At 42.3% G+C, this 18029-nt stretch overlaps 2 protein-coding genes across 6 annotated transcripts in view; one reads left to right on the top strand and one right to left on the bottom strand.

Annotated features, from left to right (window-relative positions):
* Positions 1–12095, top strand: part of LOC118424537 (trichohyalin-like) — a 565429-nt gene extending 553334 nt beyond the window's left edge. For 3 of the 5 annotated variants that reach the window (XM_035833130.1, XM_035833127.1, XM_035833129.1), the window contains exon 2: positions 6337–12095. In XM_035833130.1, the coding sequence (XP_035689023.1) occupies positions 6375–11633 (5259 nt within the window). In that variant the 5' untranslated portion in view covers positions 6337–6374 and the 3' untranslated portion in view covers positions 11634–12095. Of the gene's footprint in view, positions 1–1384; positions 1512–6336 lie in introns of those variants that run through there. The other 2 variants (XM_035833132.1, XM_035833131.1) reach the window with 2 other exon arrangements.
* Positions 1–18016, bottom strand: part of LOC118424356 (aladin-like) — a 45891-nt gene extending 27875 nt beyond the window's left edge. Inside the window, exons 1-7 of the mRNA XM_035832905.1 lie at positions 18008–18016; positions 17671–17795; positions 17111–17166; positions 16651–16742; positions 16180–16325; positions 15625–15768; positions 14656–14776 (exon numbers count right to left, since the gene is read on the bottom strand). Coding sequence (XP_035688798.1) covers positions 14656–14776; positions 15625–15768; positions 16180–16325; positions 16651–16742; positions 17111–17166; positions 17671–17795; positions 18008–18016 — 693 coding nt within the window. The remainder of the gene's footprint in view (positions 1–14655; positions 14777–15624; positions 15769–16179; positions 16326–16650; positions 16743–17110; positions 17167–17670; positions 17796–18007) is intronic.
* Between the last annotated feature and the right edge of the window lie 13 nt (positions 18017–18029).

The raw sequence follows: 18029 nt of genomic DNA, 5'->3' as shown, positions 1-18029 counted from the left end.
GATATTGAAATGATTTCAGAAATAGAAGATCTAAGGTGTGACAAGGTGAGAAAGCTTCTAGTCAATACATTACCTGAGGGTGTGGAAAGAATACTTTGAGTGAAAATTTAAATGAATTCATAATTCACAGACAGCATTAAAATTTGAAGCTGTATACTCTGAAGGACTGGAAAAGCTGAGGGTGTGGCTGACAGTTTGTCTTTGGCAAGTAAAGGGATTCCATTTTTACAACTGGAAATTTGGCATTTTTACCTGTAGTGGTATATTTTGCTGTAGGAGGAACGACAAGATTTTCTTTGTGTTCTGAATTCGAAGCTGAAACAATTCTGATGTACAGGAGACATTTCTATGCAGTGCATGGGTGTTTCCAGCTTTTGAAAAAAAATTTTCTGCCCCACTCATGTTGTTGATTTTCCTGGTTTGATCTGTCATTTCAAGCTTATGAAAGTACATTTTCAACAGTTCTATTTAATTTTGGGGATGGATGTCCTTTTTACCTGGGGCAAAATCATTTTCCGCCCCAACAAGCAAATTTCCATCTCAAGATATTAGGAAGGGCAGTGGAGACAGCCCTGATAGGCAGTGTCATGCACTGGCGCTGGAGAGATCATGATAAACACCAGGAAAATAAAACACGCTACTGTATCACAAGTAATGATGATTTATCCCTGGCTGCCCTCTTCCGGTCAAGACCATATGCAAAACGTGACATTTTGGGTAGGAGAAATTGCAGGAAGTATTCAGACATGAAATAAACCATCAATAATAATTACAGAGGCTATAAATTTTCTTGTTTTATGTTACAGTAATTTTCCTCAGGTATCTAGCCATGGCCTTTCCATTTAAATATGTAAAACACTGGGGAACCAAGCAAGGAGGTTTGATATTACCAAGGAGGTTAACTTGAAAGATATTACAATATCAATAATGCAATATGTCTGCAATACCTAGAATATCTGACCCATTCTTTGATAAAATCTAGTTGTTTAGGCATCAAAGTTCTGTCACTGCCAATGAATGATTACAACAGTAACTGTTGGAAAGCTGTAAAATACTTGCAACTTGTTCTGTCAAGTGCACCAGGTTTTTGTATCAGCATGTCAGAAACTCAACACCATATGGTAACTGAGACTCAGGGGAGCCATGTATCAACGTATATAGTTTCTGCCTTCAAGATATGCTTTACTTTATGCAACTTCATGATACAATATTTTCCTGTTATGTTGCTCCTACTTTTAGTCTTTGTGCAGTCTTAACGTTCTACTCACGTCCAAAGCTATCATTACTGGGATGGCCTGTTTATGTGGCCCACGAGTGGGGTTCTAGAGCGCTTTGCCCTCTGCGGGTCAGTGCCTCTGCACAATTCTTTGTGAACTGAAGTGTTGCAGTCCCTGTGGTGGGCGCGACAGACTACTTAGTGAAGTGGCTGCTGTTCTGTGGGAGGGCTTCAAAAAGTGTTGGTGGAGGAAGTGCCAGTGTCCACAAGCTACCCACATGGGGACTGTAATATAGTGAGTATACTATGACTGGGAGTCAATTCACATTTACTGTCTTCACATGTCTATGCTTTATAGCATGGTGCCTGTGGTCTTACCAGGATTGTCTTACCAGACAAAAATCATGTAGCCTTCTTCCTGACTCATGTTGTTGTAAGAGAGAAAGATATAGAGCTGTGATGGTAGTGTATGATTTGAAATCCAGCTCTGATTAATCCCTTACATCATTATTTATGCACTTAGACTTGGCCTCTAACTTCTACATTACAATATTCAGTGAAGACTTGTGGTTACGGCCATGTCTTGTGGAGAAAATTACATGCCCCTGTAGACCTTACTCTATCAACGCTTGTTGGGTGGTGATCTGATTTTGTTAGACAAACACTAACCACATGGGGCTTCCCAATCAGGAGGACATAGCAGGTGCATTCCACATGCTTGAGCCACACATTCCAGATGTTAACTCATCCATGCATCCACACCATACCACAGGGGGTAGAGCCACTACTTCCTCAACAAATCACTTATCACTGTCAAGTTCGAGGAAGAACTACTGGTTTGAGTTTTACTGTCCTGTTTCAAGCTTCCATGGCGGTTGGTAAGTCACTTGTAAATCTACTGTACATGAAACTAGCTTAGGTATCGATTTTCTGTGAAACGCAGAAGTTACAATGGTGAGACTGACTGGTAATACAATGTGGAGAACTACCTTCAACCAAACATAAGGTTTTTTCAAGGATGACTGCCATTGTATACAGCTACTGTGCCTTATTGAAGTTATTCTTTGAGAAAAGTGAGTTTCAGGTTTCCAACATTCCCCTTACATGGCATACCAATTATGTTTTAAGTTACTCTACACTTCAAAGTATGGAAACAATAGTCCAAATGGCCATGTTAGATTTCTCTCCATTTCTTATCAGTTAGCAAACAAACAGCTTGGTTTATTCAAAGAGGGATCTAAGTGGACTATTGTGAGTTCATAGGCCAATCCTTGGTAGTCCATATGGCACATTATCACACTGTTGTCAAAGATCTTTACACTGCACAAATGTTTGCCCACCCCAACCTCCCAAATGGCCTGCTGTGAGAGTAAACAGTGTTGTATGTACCCAGTCCTAACCCCAGGGCAATGGAGCATGCAGACTGCACAGTAGGCCTGACATGTGCTGGGAATAAACAGGGGATTAAAATGCAATTTTTTGTCCTGTTGATAAGATCCTGTAGTTTATCAACATTCCAGGATGTTCTCTTGAACATGTGCAGATGTTATATGGGGAAAGTATCTTGTGTTTATCAAAGTCTGTATAGCAGGGTAGGCTTTAAACTTGAAGGCAGTTTGGACAGAATAAATGTTAGCATACATGTGCAAGTCAACAGTTGTCTTGTTCCTGCATTTTTTGTCTGACGTTGGAATGTGCTTAGCACTTGTGTAATGGGCTAGGCCTATCTATCATTATAGAGGGTTTTAAAGACACTCCGAGGCGTTGACGTTTCACTTTATCTTTCTGGTTCCTAACCCTAGAAATGGTAGCCAAAGGACTACTTCAATGTGCTGAAGGTTGAACAGTGTGGTACTGTATGCTGCTAAAAACAAGGAGCTTACTAAGTAATTGTTAAACTTACAAGAAAAGGTCAGTGTTGTTAGGATTTCAACTTCTTTCGTCAAGTTTTCAAAGACAACTTAGAATTATTGATTGTATTACATATAAGTTGTAGGCACAATGCATATGACCAAGAAACTAACGGTACATAGGCCCTAGCAACAATCACTTGGTTCCCAGGGTAGGAAAGAAGGCTGCTGACAGTATAAGTATTTAACACAATTTGGCAGTGATCACAAACCTATAACAGCTGTCAGCCCCTTTATGGTGCTCCTGCCTAGTTAACAGAGATTGTACACACATGATCTAGATCTGCAACAATTTCTACTGTAGACAGATGTCCCTAGTGTGTCTGGGGGTGTGTTGCCAGGTCTAACATGACTGTGAAAATGTGATACACACACACTTCCCTGTGGTAGAGACCCAATTAAACCATTTAAGCATTGAAAATTGATTAAGAGCTATTAAGTTCCAGGTGTACCACAATTCACTGAAGGTGTTGAAAAGAGGGTCAATGAAATAGCAGGCTCCAGATAACTTTTAATCTGAATTTCATGAAGAATGGTAAATTTGTAACCTTGTCATTCAATACTCCTGTGAGTCACTACATGAATCAATGTAATCTTTTGGATTTAGCAAATTGAACTTTGAAGTTCAAAGTTATCCAGGGTAAATTTGGTACAATGAAGAGGGATACAGTTGTAAATGGTCAAGACGTTTCAAGCACATGTAGCATGCATAGTACACACTTTTCTTAAGTTTGTGACCTAAGGATCTTTGTACCCACAGACTGACTGTTTCAAGCGTCTGACAGATGTTTGATAATCAATTGTAACTTTCTGGAAAGGATTGTGTCTCATATAAATATATATACAATGGAGAGGCCAGAATAACTTCATGTAGTATGACCCTCAATCCCTTTGACATTTGAAAGCAGTGGGTGTACATCCAGCATTGTTGAAAGGGCACCCTTTTGATGGCTTTGACAAACTTAAGACTCTGAACTTTATACAGCATGATCTGTACAAACGTTAGACAAATTCCTACATATACAACTGACAGATGCTTAAAACACATAGTATGTATTACATGTCCTCTACTCTGCTTGACAGCTGTGTGCCAACCAAAACTGCATCAAACCATTTCACTTTGTATACATAACAGATACAAGTGCAGAATCAACAGAAACAGTTAACATTTGTACACCCTGTGTTAATGATTAAAGTATATTTCAATGGAGGGTTTTCTGAGGACAAACTAGACCACAGGTCAAGGAAAACAAGGCACCCGGTAAAGCTTAGAAGTTTGAAAAGCCGCTTAGATACAACAAATGTCTGCCCTCAAGTTTCTTGCCCCCCAGCAAAATTTTACTTGGGAACATCTGTTTCTAACTAGAGAAGGTCAAGCTAAGATTTTTGTGGAATGTCATATCCTTTGATCACACTGGGAAGTGAAGCCCCTGTCGACCTATACACTCCTCTATCCCACAGAACTTGAACAAAGTAAGGGAAAAGGGAATAGCTGTGAAAGTAAGTACCCATTGAGCACCTTTAAAAAGTCTTTGATATGCTGGTATTGGTAGAATTTATAGAACAATGTGTGATTGGTACATTTGTATATCCAGTTGAGCCACTTGATGTGTAGCTAAGCTCAGTTTGACTTCAAGTACAGAGGTTAATCGGAGACCTTGGTTTATGTTAGTGAATCCGTATATATTTGTACTGACACTGACAGTCATACTACCTGATCTTGCTCTTATTAATTCGAAGTCAAATAGATTTTGTTTGACAGCTACGTGTAAATACGTGTAGAGAATTTTCTATGATACATTCATAATTTGTACTTTAAAGGCATGGCATAATATCATAATATTGTCCTTGTGCACTAAGTCCAGACAGTACCAAGCTTGTACACATTGTGCGAGCTCACATACTGTATGTAATGTTAGTATACAGAAGGGATTGTGAGCCAGTCATTACTATAACACTGGTGATGTGGGGGTTGAGAATGTTCATGCTTAAAGACTGGGTTTATGTGTCTTGACTCTAACATGGCCTTATCTGACCTCAGGAGTCTCAGAAAGGGGATATCAGCAAACCTCTTGGTTACAGGTTAATAAAAACGTACATGTACATACATTAATACACTTGGTGAGAGAGATAATTGACATGTTAAAAAATATGTTGTTCCATTGAACATATTGCAGAGTGGACCTTGTTGCCACCAAGTACGGCAGGAGCATCCTATCAGATAATTTTAAACAATCCTTACAAACAATGAGAAACAGGATAGCGAGTGTGTGAGTGACGTACAGTTAGATGCAGAAAGTTAGGTATGACAAGTTGTTCAGTGTAACATGACCAGCTGCTGGCAAAATGCACGACTGGAAGCTGATTATATCGGCTATTTAGCCATTTTAGGTGTAGATACAGAGCTGAGATCTAGAGGAATAGGGAGCAGAAGACCAGGTCATTTCATACAAGAATCTTTGCAAGTCAAAAAGGTAGATAGGAAAAGCAGTTGCATTATCTACTGACTAGCAAGAAGGTCATCGACGCCAACAGACTCCACTCCCTACCCCCCACAATTCTTCCTGGTCTGTCCCTAACTTGATTTACGCTCCCAGACAGGGCTTTTCATGCCCTATCTGACCTTAATTGACTGTAACCACTGACCTTAAGTCTCCAGTAGGGCCTTGGCAACAGTCACAATAAACATGGGAAACCTTTCAGCACTGCGCCCCACATGACCTTAAACTACATCCTTGTCCCTACTATTTCCATGTACTATGGATGAGTTGTGGCTTACATGGTTGCAGATGCATGTTTGGCAAGCAATGTTACTCAAACGTACCATATCAGAAACTACACATTAAACAGTAGATATGTCAAATCTGTACAGTTAATATCATCTAATAAACATTTGAAAAATTGATATCTTCTAACTGCAAGACTTATACAAATCTGAGAATGGATTTTGAAAAAGACATGTAATTGTAGGAAGGTAGGTATTTGTAACAGTCATCGATTTTCAAATAAAGTCTCAAGTCACTGGAGAAATGAATAATAAGTGATTCCAATTATCTATATGAGTTAGATGGTAAAAGGTTGTTGAAAAATTACACACATCATACACAAAATGAACGAGTAAATTTTGCTCCCTTCTCTACACAACATTCTCAAAAGAATACTGGTTGTTTCAACAGACTTCTAACATTTTCTCTATTCTGTGTTTTACAGATACATGCTGACCAGTGATAGCTAGAGCCCCAACCAACATGTCGCTGAACGGAGGCTGGTCCCAGCCTAACGCTGCTCTCAGCCCTGAGAGCTTCAACCCCATGATGATGCAGAAAGAACTCATGCACGCCTGGGAAGAAGAGAAGCCCCAGCCGGGAATGTCGGTTGCAGAGCTGCGGCGCCGGTTCGAGATGTCAAACGACAATCAGAACACCACAGAGAGGGTCACGAGAACCCCGACACGGGCTCAAGAAGAGCCGCCAACCAGACGGCAGGAGTACGTACAGAGGAGACCTGTCCCTGCGCCCCGGGAGTATGCGACACCTGACAGAGACGAGTACAGACAACAAGAGTACGCGCAGCCGAAACGGTACAATTATACACAAGAACAACAGTACAGCCAGGTACCTCGTGACAGGTATCCACAGAGGGAATATGTACAGCCTGAACGAGACACTTACCACCAGAAAGAAAACATCATGCCCAGGCCTATAGCCAGGCCTGCATCTGCCAGCCCCAAACAGGTGGACTCTCCGCAGAGTCAAATCATCGTTCCTTCTCCTAAGTCTGTGTCGGCCAGGAAGAAAGCAATAAACCAGCAGAAGGAGAAGGTACCAAGGAAGCAAGTGCGAAGCATCTACAATACCATACAGCAGGATCTGTACCACCAGCAGGAGTTCGAACAGCAGCGCGGACCTGCGTCGTCTGTACCCGCCAGGCAACATGTACCCGAACCAACACTGTCCAGCACGCAGCGACATTCAAGCTGGTCTGGTCTTCTGGACGATGACCAAGATGCTTACAATAGACAATCAGACAAGGTCCCCCCTCCCCCACCCAGAAGGAAGACTCCTGTGGGTTACGCATACCAGCGACCATACAGCTACCACTCGTCAGCTCACAACGAAGATACAAACCTTGGTTTCGTGAAGCAACCGGAAGAGTACAAAACAGATAAGAAGATGAGACAGGAACAGCCGACTGAAGAAGAAGTCACCCAAGATGCGTATGCCGATCAAATCCGAAAGATGATGAAGAGGACCCCTGCGCAGTATTCACCGATTCGCCCTGCAAAACCCTCGACGGAAAAACGATTAGTGGGTCCGTCAGATGAGGACATCTTCAGATATGCAAAGGCACAGGAGCCGCTGCATGTTCGCCGTAGCCCACAGGCAAAGCTGCAATCAGAGGGGCCCTACGATCCCAAATTCAAGAAAGTGCAGTGGGGAGAGGGGCCTGACACCAAACCCTCCTACGACAGGCCTGGAAGTGGAAATCGAGAAAGTCCGCAGTCCATTCAAAACAGATACGGTTCCCAGAGCTATAGTGACGACAGGGCCCGTCAGTCTCCCATACCTCGAAGCACTTCTTGGGGGCAACAGCAGACCCCAGAACGTGAACAACAGGAGAGAAGCTCAATCAGTATGAAGAAGAGTGTTACAATAGACTCCTTGCAGCCCAGGGGCAGTTTCAGTGAGTCTGAGCCAGGGGAGAGTGTGGGCTCCCTGGATGACAAAGTTAACTCCTACCTGGAAATGAAGGGGTTCAAGCCCAAACCACAGGCAGAAACGAGCGAACCGGTGCAGCGTAGGCCTCAACGAAACCGTGCAAAGTTTACAAATCGAGAGTCTTACGTGTACCGGGACTCGACCCCGAGCCCACAGCACTCTACGCAATCGCATGAGCCAGTACAACGATCGTCTCCACGGCCAGCTTCCATTGACTTCCCTCCCCCTCCTCCAGAGATGCTCGACTTCCCCCCACCCCCGCCGCTAGAGTACACCACAGCAGAGATTGTGCACTCTTCACACCCAACATCTGTTGTCTCCTCGACTACGTATGGTAGAGATGATCCTAAAGCACACGTCAACTCAAACACCACACAAACAGAGGAAAGGTATGAGGAACCGCGAAGAGACCGCGACTTCAACAGGATCAACCTCCAGCTTCGTCAGCAGACAGAAGAGCGAGTCAACTCCTATCCTTCCAGTGACGCAGAGGATGAAGAATCTTCAAGCAACTACTCTTACGACCAAAGTTCTCCCGAAAGGAGGTACCTGCAGAAGAAATATGCTGGCATTCCTCGCAGCCCTGTCATCGACTTCAAGGATTTCTTAGAAAATGGCAAGGAGGAAAACACCAAAGCAGACGATATCAAGTTTCAGAGATATCCAGTTCGTGAGGATGAGCAGAAAGGCATGTCTAGAGAGGACAGCTTTGTCAGCAGCGCCAGTGGTAGTGCAATAGGTTTCCCACTTCACCGCACAGAGGAGGTCTGGTCAATTACTCAACAGTCAGATGCCCCGTCATCAGAGTTCCAAATCTTTGAAGCTCCAACCGAACCTGACGGCAAGCAGTCACCTGAACTCAGGGCTCCATCTGAGAGGAAAAAAGACAGGAAACAGGTCCAGAAACGTCCCAGTATGAAGGATCTACAGGGCAGAACACAGAACGTCATAAACCGTCATTCAAGAGAGAACCTTAGCACTACCGATAGAAGGGGAGAAGTGGACTACAGCGGGTCATCCCCGACACTAACGCCATCTGAGTCTGGAACGGAAACGGAAGACTCTCCTCGAGAGTGGAGGAGGCAGCAGCAAGATTTAGCTGAGAAAGAGCAGAAATACTGGCGTCAAGAGGAGGAAAGGATGAGGAGGGAGGAAGACGAAAGAGCAGCTAAAGTCGCTGCCGTTAAAGAGCGACGTGACTCAGAAAAAAAGGCCTGGTTGGAGGAGCAGGAAAGGATGGAGAGGATGCAGCGAGAGTACGAGGAGAGACAGAGACTAGAGGAGGACAGGAGAAGGTTGTTAGAACTCAAGAAACGGGAAGACCAGAGAAAGGCAGAGGAGGATGCCAGACAGGCTGAAGAGCAGGCCAGAAGAGAGGTTGAAGAGAAACTACGCAGACAAGCTGAGGAAAGAGCAAGACAGGAGGCTGAGATGAAAGCTCAACAAGAGGCAGAGGAGAGGGCAAAATGGGAAGCACAAGAGAGGGCCCGTAGGGAAGCAGAGATCAAAGCTAGGATGGAAGCAGAGGAGAGAGCCCAACAAGAAATGGAAGAAGCCAGAAGAGAAGCAGAAGAAAGAGCTCGTAGGGAGGCAGAATTAAGAGCTAGGAGGGAAGCAGAGGAAAGGGCACAAAGGGAGGCAGAAGAGCGAGCCAGAAGGGAAGCGGAAGAGAGAGCCAGGAGAGAAGCTAGAGAGAGAGCTATCAGAGAAGCTGAGGAGGAAGCTCGAAGGGAAGCTGAGATACGAGCAAGGATAGAAGCTGAGGAAAGAGCCCGTAGGGAGGCAGAAGAAAGAGCCCATCTAGAAGCTGAAGAGAGAGCCCGAAGGGAGGTTGAAGAAAGAGCTCGAAGGGAGGCTGAAGAGAGAGCTCAAAGGGAAGCTGAACTGAGAGCTCGTCAAGAAGCTGAATTTAGAGCTCATCGAGAAGCTGAAGAAAGAGCTCAAAGGGAAGCTGAATTTAGAGCTCGTCAAGAAGCTGAAGAAAGAGCTCAAAGGGAAGCTGAACTAAGAGCTCAAAGGGAAGCTGAAGATAGAGCTCGAAGGGAAGCTGAACTAAGAGCTCAAAGGGAAGCTGAATTTAGAGCTCATCAAGAAGCTGAAGAAAGAGCTCGTCGGGAAGCAGAGGAGAGATCCCGTAGAGAAGCCGAAGAACATGCCAGAAGGGAGGCAGAAGAAAGAGCATTCAGGGAAGCCCAGGAAAAGAAGATGAGAGAGGAGGAAGAAAGAGCAAGAAGAGAAGCTGAGGCAGCTGAAATAAGGGCACGACTGGAACATGAGGACATGATCCGCAGGGAGGTGGCTGCACAAGCACAGCGGGAACTTGAAATGGCACAAAAAGCTGCAGATGAACAGATGAAGAAGGAGGAGGAGCTAAAAGCAAAACTGGAGGCTGACAAACAAGCAGAAATGGAGGCTAAGAAAATGTGGGAAGCTGCTGAAAAATCAGTGAAAGAAGCAGAGGAGAGAGCAAAACGTGCATCGTTACACAGGCAGAAAAAGGAACAAGAGGTAGAACGGGTTTCTCCACGAGTTTCTCCACAGAGGGAAAGAGCAAGAAGTGACACCGAAGAAGTTTCTGCAAGAAAGCCCCCTGTTCCTGCTCCCCGCAGGCGAAACCAGTCAGAGGCACCAGATGAGCAAACCACTTCGCTCAAGAGAGGAGCCAAGGACAGAATGAGCCTGCGAGAGTTGAAAGAGTTCACCAGGGGCACTATCCTAAGGTTGTCTAGCAGAAGTCTGGCCAGCTACGCCTCGGAGCCACCACCAGACCTCAGGTCTGAGATAGACGTCAGATCGCCTGACAGCATTGGAGGCGGCAGGCTGCGTAAGAAGGTTCCTAGTCTGAGGGACCTGAAGACTCAGACCAGAGACCAGATCATCAGACACTCCAGAGACAGCCTTTCCTACCGAAGGTCCCAAGGTTCACTCTCCAGTCCAGGGCCTTTCTCTGGAGATGATGACGATGACGACGATTATTACGTACCGTTTAACGACTATGACAGTGACGAAGACAATTCCTCGCGACAGAAAGTGCCCCCCTGTATGCGTCCTCATCGCAGGAAGGGACCGGGTATGAAATCCGCCGATCCTTTACAGCGAAGATCTTTCCACGAGATGCCGCAGGACGGACTATCAAGCGACCTCCCACCAGTTCGAGTGACCATTCCCATGAGAGGAGCCAAATCTACAGAGGCCATCGTGCAACAGAAGAAGAAGAAGAACATGACTGTCGAGGTCACCTTGGTACCTAGGGCATCCATCGAAAACTTGGACAGCTTCAAACCGGAGGTCAAGGTCACCAATAATCCCATGGAATACAAAAAGCTGACAGGGAGCATGCCGGAGCTGAGCGATGATGGGAGTGAGAAGAAAGCACCATCAGGGTTGAGAACATCACGGAGCAAGTCTGATTATGGTATCGGGAGAGGCAAAGGCTCGAAGATGACATCAGGGGATACAGGATACAGCTCGGTTACATCCGATGACAGCCCTGATAACATCCCCGGGAGACCTCGGTCTCGATCGTGGAAAGGATCGGTGTCTCTCGACACAGAAGGAATGGATGACTTGCTTTCAGAAGAGAAAGAGAACGACAAAAAGGAAGCAAAGAACCCCAAGAGTCCCAAGAGCCCCAAGAGTCCAAAGTCAAAATCCAAGAAGAAAAGCGGGACTTTTCCTCGGTTCAAGCAAGACCAGAAGCAAGAGAGGCCAAGATCACGTGTAGAAATTCTTCTACATGGTTTAGGGAACGAAGACCCCAAAGCCCCGTACTATGAAACTGAGGTGTGATGGCAAGGAGCTCTTTGAATCATGTCAGTTTGAATCTGATTTACGTCATCTCAATGTTGTACAGTGTGCGACCATTGCTGGTCATTTATGAATCAGCATAAATAATAGCATGGACAACTTCAACTGTACCCCTAAGGAGTTCAGGCTAAGCAGGAGCGTTAGAAATGGATTGTGTCTGCATCAATGACGTGAGGTGGAAAGAAGATATACACCAGGACTGGAAGAAATGTTGTTTGTGCTTGGTGAGCATTACGTGGGGTATTTCTTCAAACACCATGTTCAATTACCAAACATCATTCAACAGAAGTTGAAGGGACTGCAGCTGTAAGATGTAGTACAGGATAAGAAGACAGCAATCATGTATTATTCATGTATTATATATGCAACAATTTTCCCCTTTCTGTTTCTGTATTGGTGAACATGACATGAAGAATCATTGTTCTTTTCTGTCACACAGGTTATTAAGATGTTTCAGGTTCACCCAGGTGCTTGTTATGTAGTGTATCTGAAGTCAGTATCTTAGAGAGGAGGTTCTTTCGGTGTAATACGTGTCCAAGTAGCAATCACAGTCTACATGTATTACTAACTGTTACAGCAGTCAGGTACCTTTACTAAGTCGAAAATTTGGGTGAGTCCAATTTTGGTGTTGGAAATTACAGTTTAACTATTTCAAGAATGACTTGTACCAACACAGATGAACTTTCAAGTTAAGTATGGACTCTGATGTGCTACTGATTATTTTTGGCCAAAAGAAAAAAAAATGATGTAGCCTTTGCAAAATGTCTTTTAGAGATTTGTTCAAACAAAGAAATCATGTTTCATGTTTCAAATTATTGGGAAAGACAACTGGAGGCAATGATATTGTACAGTACGTTCAAGTGTAAGATGCTCAGAATTCCCTCTACAAGACAAGCACTATCATCTAAAATATGAACATATCAGACAGAGTTTACTTTTCAAACGTACTGCAAAGTACTGCTATCCTACAGTCTGAATATATTCTGAAAAAAATAGCAGTGTCACCTTTAAGTAAAAAATTTGAAAAAGCAAACTGGAATGATATTCTGCAATATAGTTTTGCTTTTAGAACCAAAAAGATTTTGAATGTGACACTCTTCATCATCCAAAATCTGTGGAATTTAACTTCTATATGAAAGAAACAAACAAACAGAATCTACTGATCTAGTCAACAACAGGGTCCAGTAAGCATCTCACATTTTAGATGCTGATTATCACTAGCTTTAAACTGTGTAAATGAAACCCTGTATAGTGTATCATACTGGTGGCTTACATATATCACATTGTACCTGTTAGCACATATTGCAATTACCTAGTATTGGTGTTCAATGTGCAAAAGTTATGTATGCATAGGAATTGGCAGTATGTATTACATTTGGAGTTGCAGTTTTCCACATGTCAGATTATGCAATTCTTTGGTTGTACATACATTTTGTAGACTTCATACATGTATGTCGGTGAATTAATGTAGTATGTCATGCCCTACAATATACAGTGGTAAAACTTACTCTTCAAGTTTATGAACTTAAAGTAGGACTGTTAGTTGTGGTGATAGGGAACAAAGACAAGTCAATGTGTGTGTGTTATTGTCCAACTCCAAATCAAAAAAGCAGTAGCCAGAAGTAGGACACAAAGAAAAACAAGTGAACTACAAAGGCAGAAAAAATTGCCTGATACAAATCTACATGTGAGTGTTTAAGTAGAATGTTTGTGGTATCGAAGAGTTTATTTTGTGTAGGGTGTACAGGTGTAAAGAGCTGTGAATGGTATTTATCTAAATGCTGGTGTTTTTTTTCTGTTTTCATTGCATTTTAGTTTAGCACAGAAAGAAGTAGAAAGCATACTTATCAGAAAGTAGGAAAATGATGCAAATTGCATTCTAACTTGTATTATTGCCAGTACTAGTAGGTGCAATGGAACAATCTTGGAAAATTGTCGACTGCAGTTTTTAAAGACAGTTTTCATTGCAATTTATATATAATCCTCCTTTCAGTCTGTACATTTTTGTTTGAAGCACATAATGTACTATTGTTTGCAGTAACTTGTGTTGTCAAAGTGTGTTGCACATTTTCTTTACCACAGCAAGTTACACATTAAGTTTGTACTTTGTAGTTTAAGTTAGATAAAACATGTTTTATAGTCAGGTTAAAAGCAATATGTCACAGAGGTGAAGGAACAAAGAATTTGAGTAGTGTTTAAGTTAGGAGATTTGTAGCAAATATGATCTATATTCGGGTGTCCACTCTCCTATTATGTGGAAAGTGCATTGAGAGATACAATGTATGTCTGGGATTGGTTCATTTCTAAGATATTCTATAAAGCTGGATGTATAGTATTATATGGATGTGAATCAAAACATTGGATCAACTCTACGAGATGTGTTTGTCTTGATTATTGTCCTTGCCTACATTGCGTTTGTGCCGTAGATAGTTCATCATTATCATCATCATCATTATGTAGAATAATTTACTAATTTGCAGTAGGATAGTTTGATAGAAACAATGTTCTCTTGGCTATCTGAGAAAGACTATCATTTTCAGTACAAGAACAGAAGCCTACTAATAACAATAGCAAAGGGCCAGTCAGACAAGTTGGAATGCAAATCTGGGTACCGTCAAAACAAAAAGTATCTGACACCAAACAATGAAGACCATAACAAGTCCAGGACAACAGATACAGAAACAGGAGGTTCTGATGCAGTAGTAAGGATAGCCGCCAGGAGGTCCAAGTTTTACCTCGTCCTTCGTCTTTCTTAGACCTACTTACATACCAAGTATCACAATCCATCCAATTATTCTTAAGTTGCATTGACCCCAAATAACCAAAAACACAGACAGATACACACATATGCACAGACAAACCTAAAGCAATATTTCCGTTTTCCTTGGTAACAACAACACTAACACAAGCAAGTTTCTCACATTCAAGAAAATCAGGTCTGGTGTACACAGATACCCAAAAAAAGCACACTGTAGAAAGTGTAAGTGAAAGGAATGGGACATACCATCATGGCAGTGTCTGCGGGGGAGGCAGATGCCAGCAGCTTGCCGTGAGGAGACCAGGCTAGGCAGGTGATGGGGGAATGTCCGGGTCTGCTCAGCACCTGGCAGGTGGTCGTGGAGGGTCTAAGAAAAAAAAAAGGAAAATTTTTTTTACAGCTGTTGTTGACAAATTTTGGCACATACAACATACATGATGGCACATTGGCACTCCAAATCTGTGTGTGTGTTTTATGGCACAATTTGACAGATTAGCCACTTGGTATGCATCACTCCAAAGCAAGGGTAATTTTTGTTTTCAAAAGGCACAACATTGGGCATGGAGAGTATAGAACACATAACCTCTTGGTTCTGAGCCCAATGCTCTAAAAGTTACCCCATACTGACACCACTAAAGAGGGTCTATAGTGGAGGAAATAATGGCAAAATCTCAAGGAGATACATGTTACTGTAAATGCGGAAATGTTCGCGGTGGATTAATGTTCGCCGCGAACATTTTTCTATTATGGTATTAGACTGCAGTCTATGGTGCTACCGCGAACCTAAAACCACCGCGAAAAGTCCTTTTTCCCGATACCACGAAATTAAATCCCCGCGAACTGGAATACATTTACAGTATTCAAAAGAAAAGAATTACATCACCAATAAGAAAGTGGTGCAAAAATCTACAGTATAGGGCTTACAGCATTATGTATGGATTTCAGAATGAAACTACAAAGAAATGGACCTGCTGGTATAAAGGCAGATACAGGAATTAGGCATGACAACAGTACTACATGGAAATGTACGATCAAACTGCCCAAGAGGACCACACTCGGGACCAATAAGATCTGTCTATGTGGACAGGTGGTCACTACAAGCAGGATTTTTAATGCTTGGGAAACCCCAAAAAAGTGGCCACGTTGGCCAGGTAGTCTTTACGTAGAGGTGGTTATTTTTAAAGGTTTGACTGTACATGTAGGTGATGAACCCACCTGGAGGAGAGAGACATGGGATCTACGTGCCAGATGAGCACACAGTTCTGACACCCCACAGCTAACACTGAGGCACACTGGGGCTCCCAGGCAAGGGCTGACACTCCCTTCTGCACTTTGTGCTTCAGCAGAGGAACGATTTTACTGAAAAAAAGGAACAATATTGATTTATTTAAAACTAAAAAAAAACATTGAGGTTACTATTGTATAGATGAACTAGCTTTAGAAACAACATTTTAACCATCTTCAAATATTGTGTAGAAAAATCACAATTCTTGGTATGTGCCAGTTTGCAAAATATTCTCAGTTGATCAAGAGAGTATCAAAAAGCAAATTCTAAGTACAACATATCATGATCATCATTATCAGTCGACGTGCTTACTCACTATTAGGGTTATGCTGCCCCTTTCATCATCCTTTGTGTATTTATTTTACAAGTGTGTTAAAACTATTGAAGTTGGATGCTGATATTCCACCTATGTCTCAAAAGAGCCCCCTATTATTCACTTGATAAACTGCAGTAGCAAAGTCCCTAATGTACAGTGAGTTGCATACCTTGTCCTGCTGTACACTTTGATGGAGTTGTCCCTGAGTGCGACAGCAAACTTGTGGATATGTGGGTGCCAGCAGAAGGCTCGGATTGCACTGTGGTACCAATCAGCATTCTCAGCAAATGTGGCGATCATGTCTTCATTGGATAACTGAAATAATGATACATATACAATGTATAAAAGCAGCAATGCTTGACTATTCTTTGACATCCTGAGACTTTTTGTACAAATGCAGTTGAATAACAGACTGTCCTCTCATAATATTTTTTGTGATGTATAGAAACAAAATATTGCTGTTATATGATATTGCATAAAAATTCAAACTTAAATGCAGTATATTTAGCAATTTGATTACTTTGCTGTTACAGTCACCTGTGGGGAGCAGAGCTCATGACTTCCACTTTATCATAGACTTTTTCAACTCTTTGCAAATCTTACTTATCAGAAGGAAAACGTAAACTGTCGTACTACTGACCGCCAAATGTGGGAAGAGTGACCCATGGAGCGAGCCCAGCCACCTGACCACAGCCAGACCAGCAGAAGAACTCCAGCCTAACCAACCTGGAACTGTTTATCAAGACATCAATCCATCTATCCACATAGTGACATAGACAACACATCATATACACAGCCTACATCTTACAGATGATAATTTTGGAAATGAAAAAGAATGACCTCTTTTAGAATAGGTCTATAGTTTCTGTATGTATTCTGTATTGTACATTTATGAGTATTGTAGTCTCCATTGTTGTCTAGTTCCTTTGCATAGAGTCATAGTCTGTATAGACTGACTGACAGTGTTAGTAGCAGAGACACAATGTATATGAATGTTGAAAACTGTTGAGAATTAACTTAATATGTTCATACTTTTTTTCTGTCTCAGCAAATATTGCATTGATACTTGATAAATGATCAAGGCTCATAGACTTTCTTACCTTCAGCTCTGCTGTTAACTAACTCACTTAGAACTGCACCTAGTCCATGTTCATACCTGAAAAGAATGATAGTTGAATGAAACTTTATAAAATTTGTGCAACATCAAATTTAAAATGTTTCAGTATATATAAATATATTATCTAACCAGAAATGTTATGTTTTTGAGCAAATACACAACTTTTATCTTCACATGGTGTAGCCTAACAAATTTCTGTTCTGTTTATTCTTATATGGTGATAAGCCTCCACGAGCTACATTAAATTATGTAATCAGACGCTTCACGGTTTTTGCTACTTTATAACCATAGTTAGCCCTCTGATCCAGATCATTGTTGTTGTTTGGAATGGAAGAAGAAGAAATGGGGCCAAAAAATGTGTTTCATTTCTGTGAAGGTAAAAATAGTAACGCAAATAGATGAAGGTAAAATTCCTCTTGCAAACTGACATGTAATGATAGGTAGAGCTAACATGAAGTTTACTGCAGTTCTTAATTGTTGATAAGAATTTAGATTGGAACAAGACATCAATGTACTGTCTGCAAAATCTAAAGGAAAATATACCAGGCCTCCTTAGCTCGTTTCCAGACCGTCTCATTGTGCGGTAGGAAGGCAGCCTTGGCGCTGGACTCCTCCCTAGACGCCCGGATACTGTCTGGGGGGAAGTGCAGACTGGGAAACTCTCCCACCTATAGCATTTGTATGGAGAAATGAGAAATAGCATACACTGTGATACAGTTATGCTTCCCTCCCTTAGTAATGGATACAGCTTAACTACAGATGTAGATTGGATCAATTAAGCCAACCAGTCTGGTATTATACAACTTGTGCTTAATGTATTAATGTTTTACACAATACAAACAAACATTTGTATCTCAGGGCTAGGGGAGCAAACTCTAACTGTTGACATGCAGTTTGATGTT

This window comes from Branchiostoma floridae, chromosome 10, assembly GCF_000003815.2.
Source record: "Branchiostoma floridae strain S238N-H82 chromosome 10, Bfl_VNyyK, whole genome shotgun sequence".
Lineage (NCBI taxonomy): Eukaryota > Metazoa > Chordata > Leptocardii > Amphioxiformes > Branchiostomatidae > Branchiostoma > Branchiostoma floridae.
This window is presented reverse-complemented; position numbering and strand designations above follow the sequence as displayed.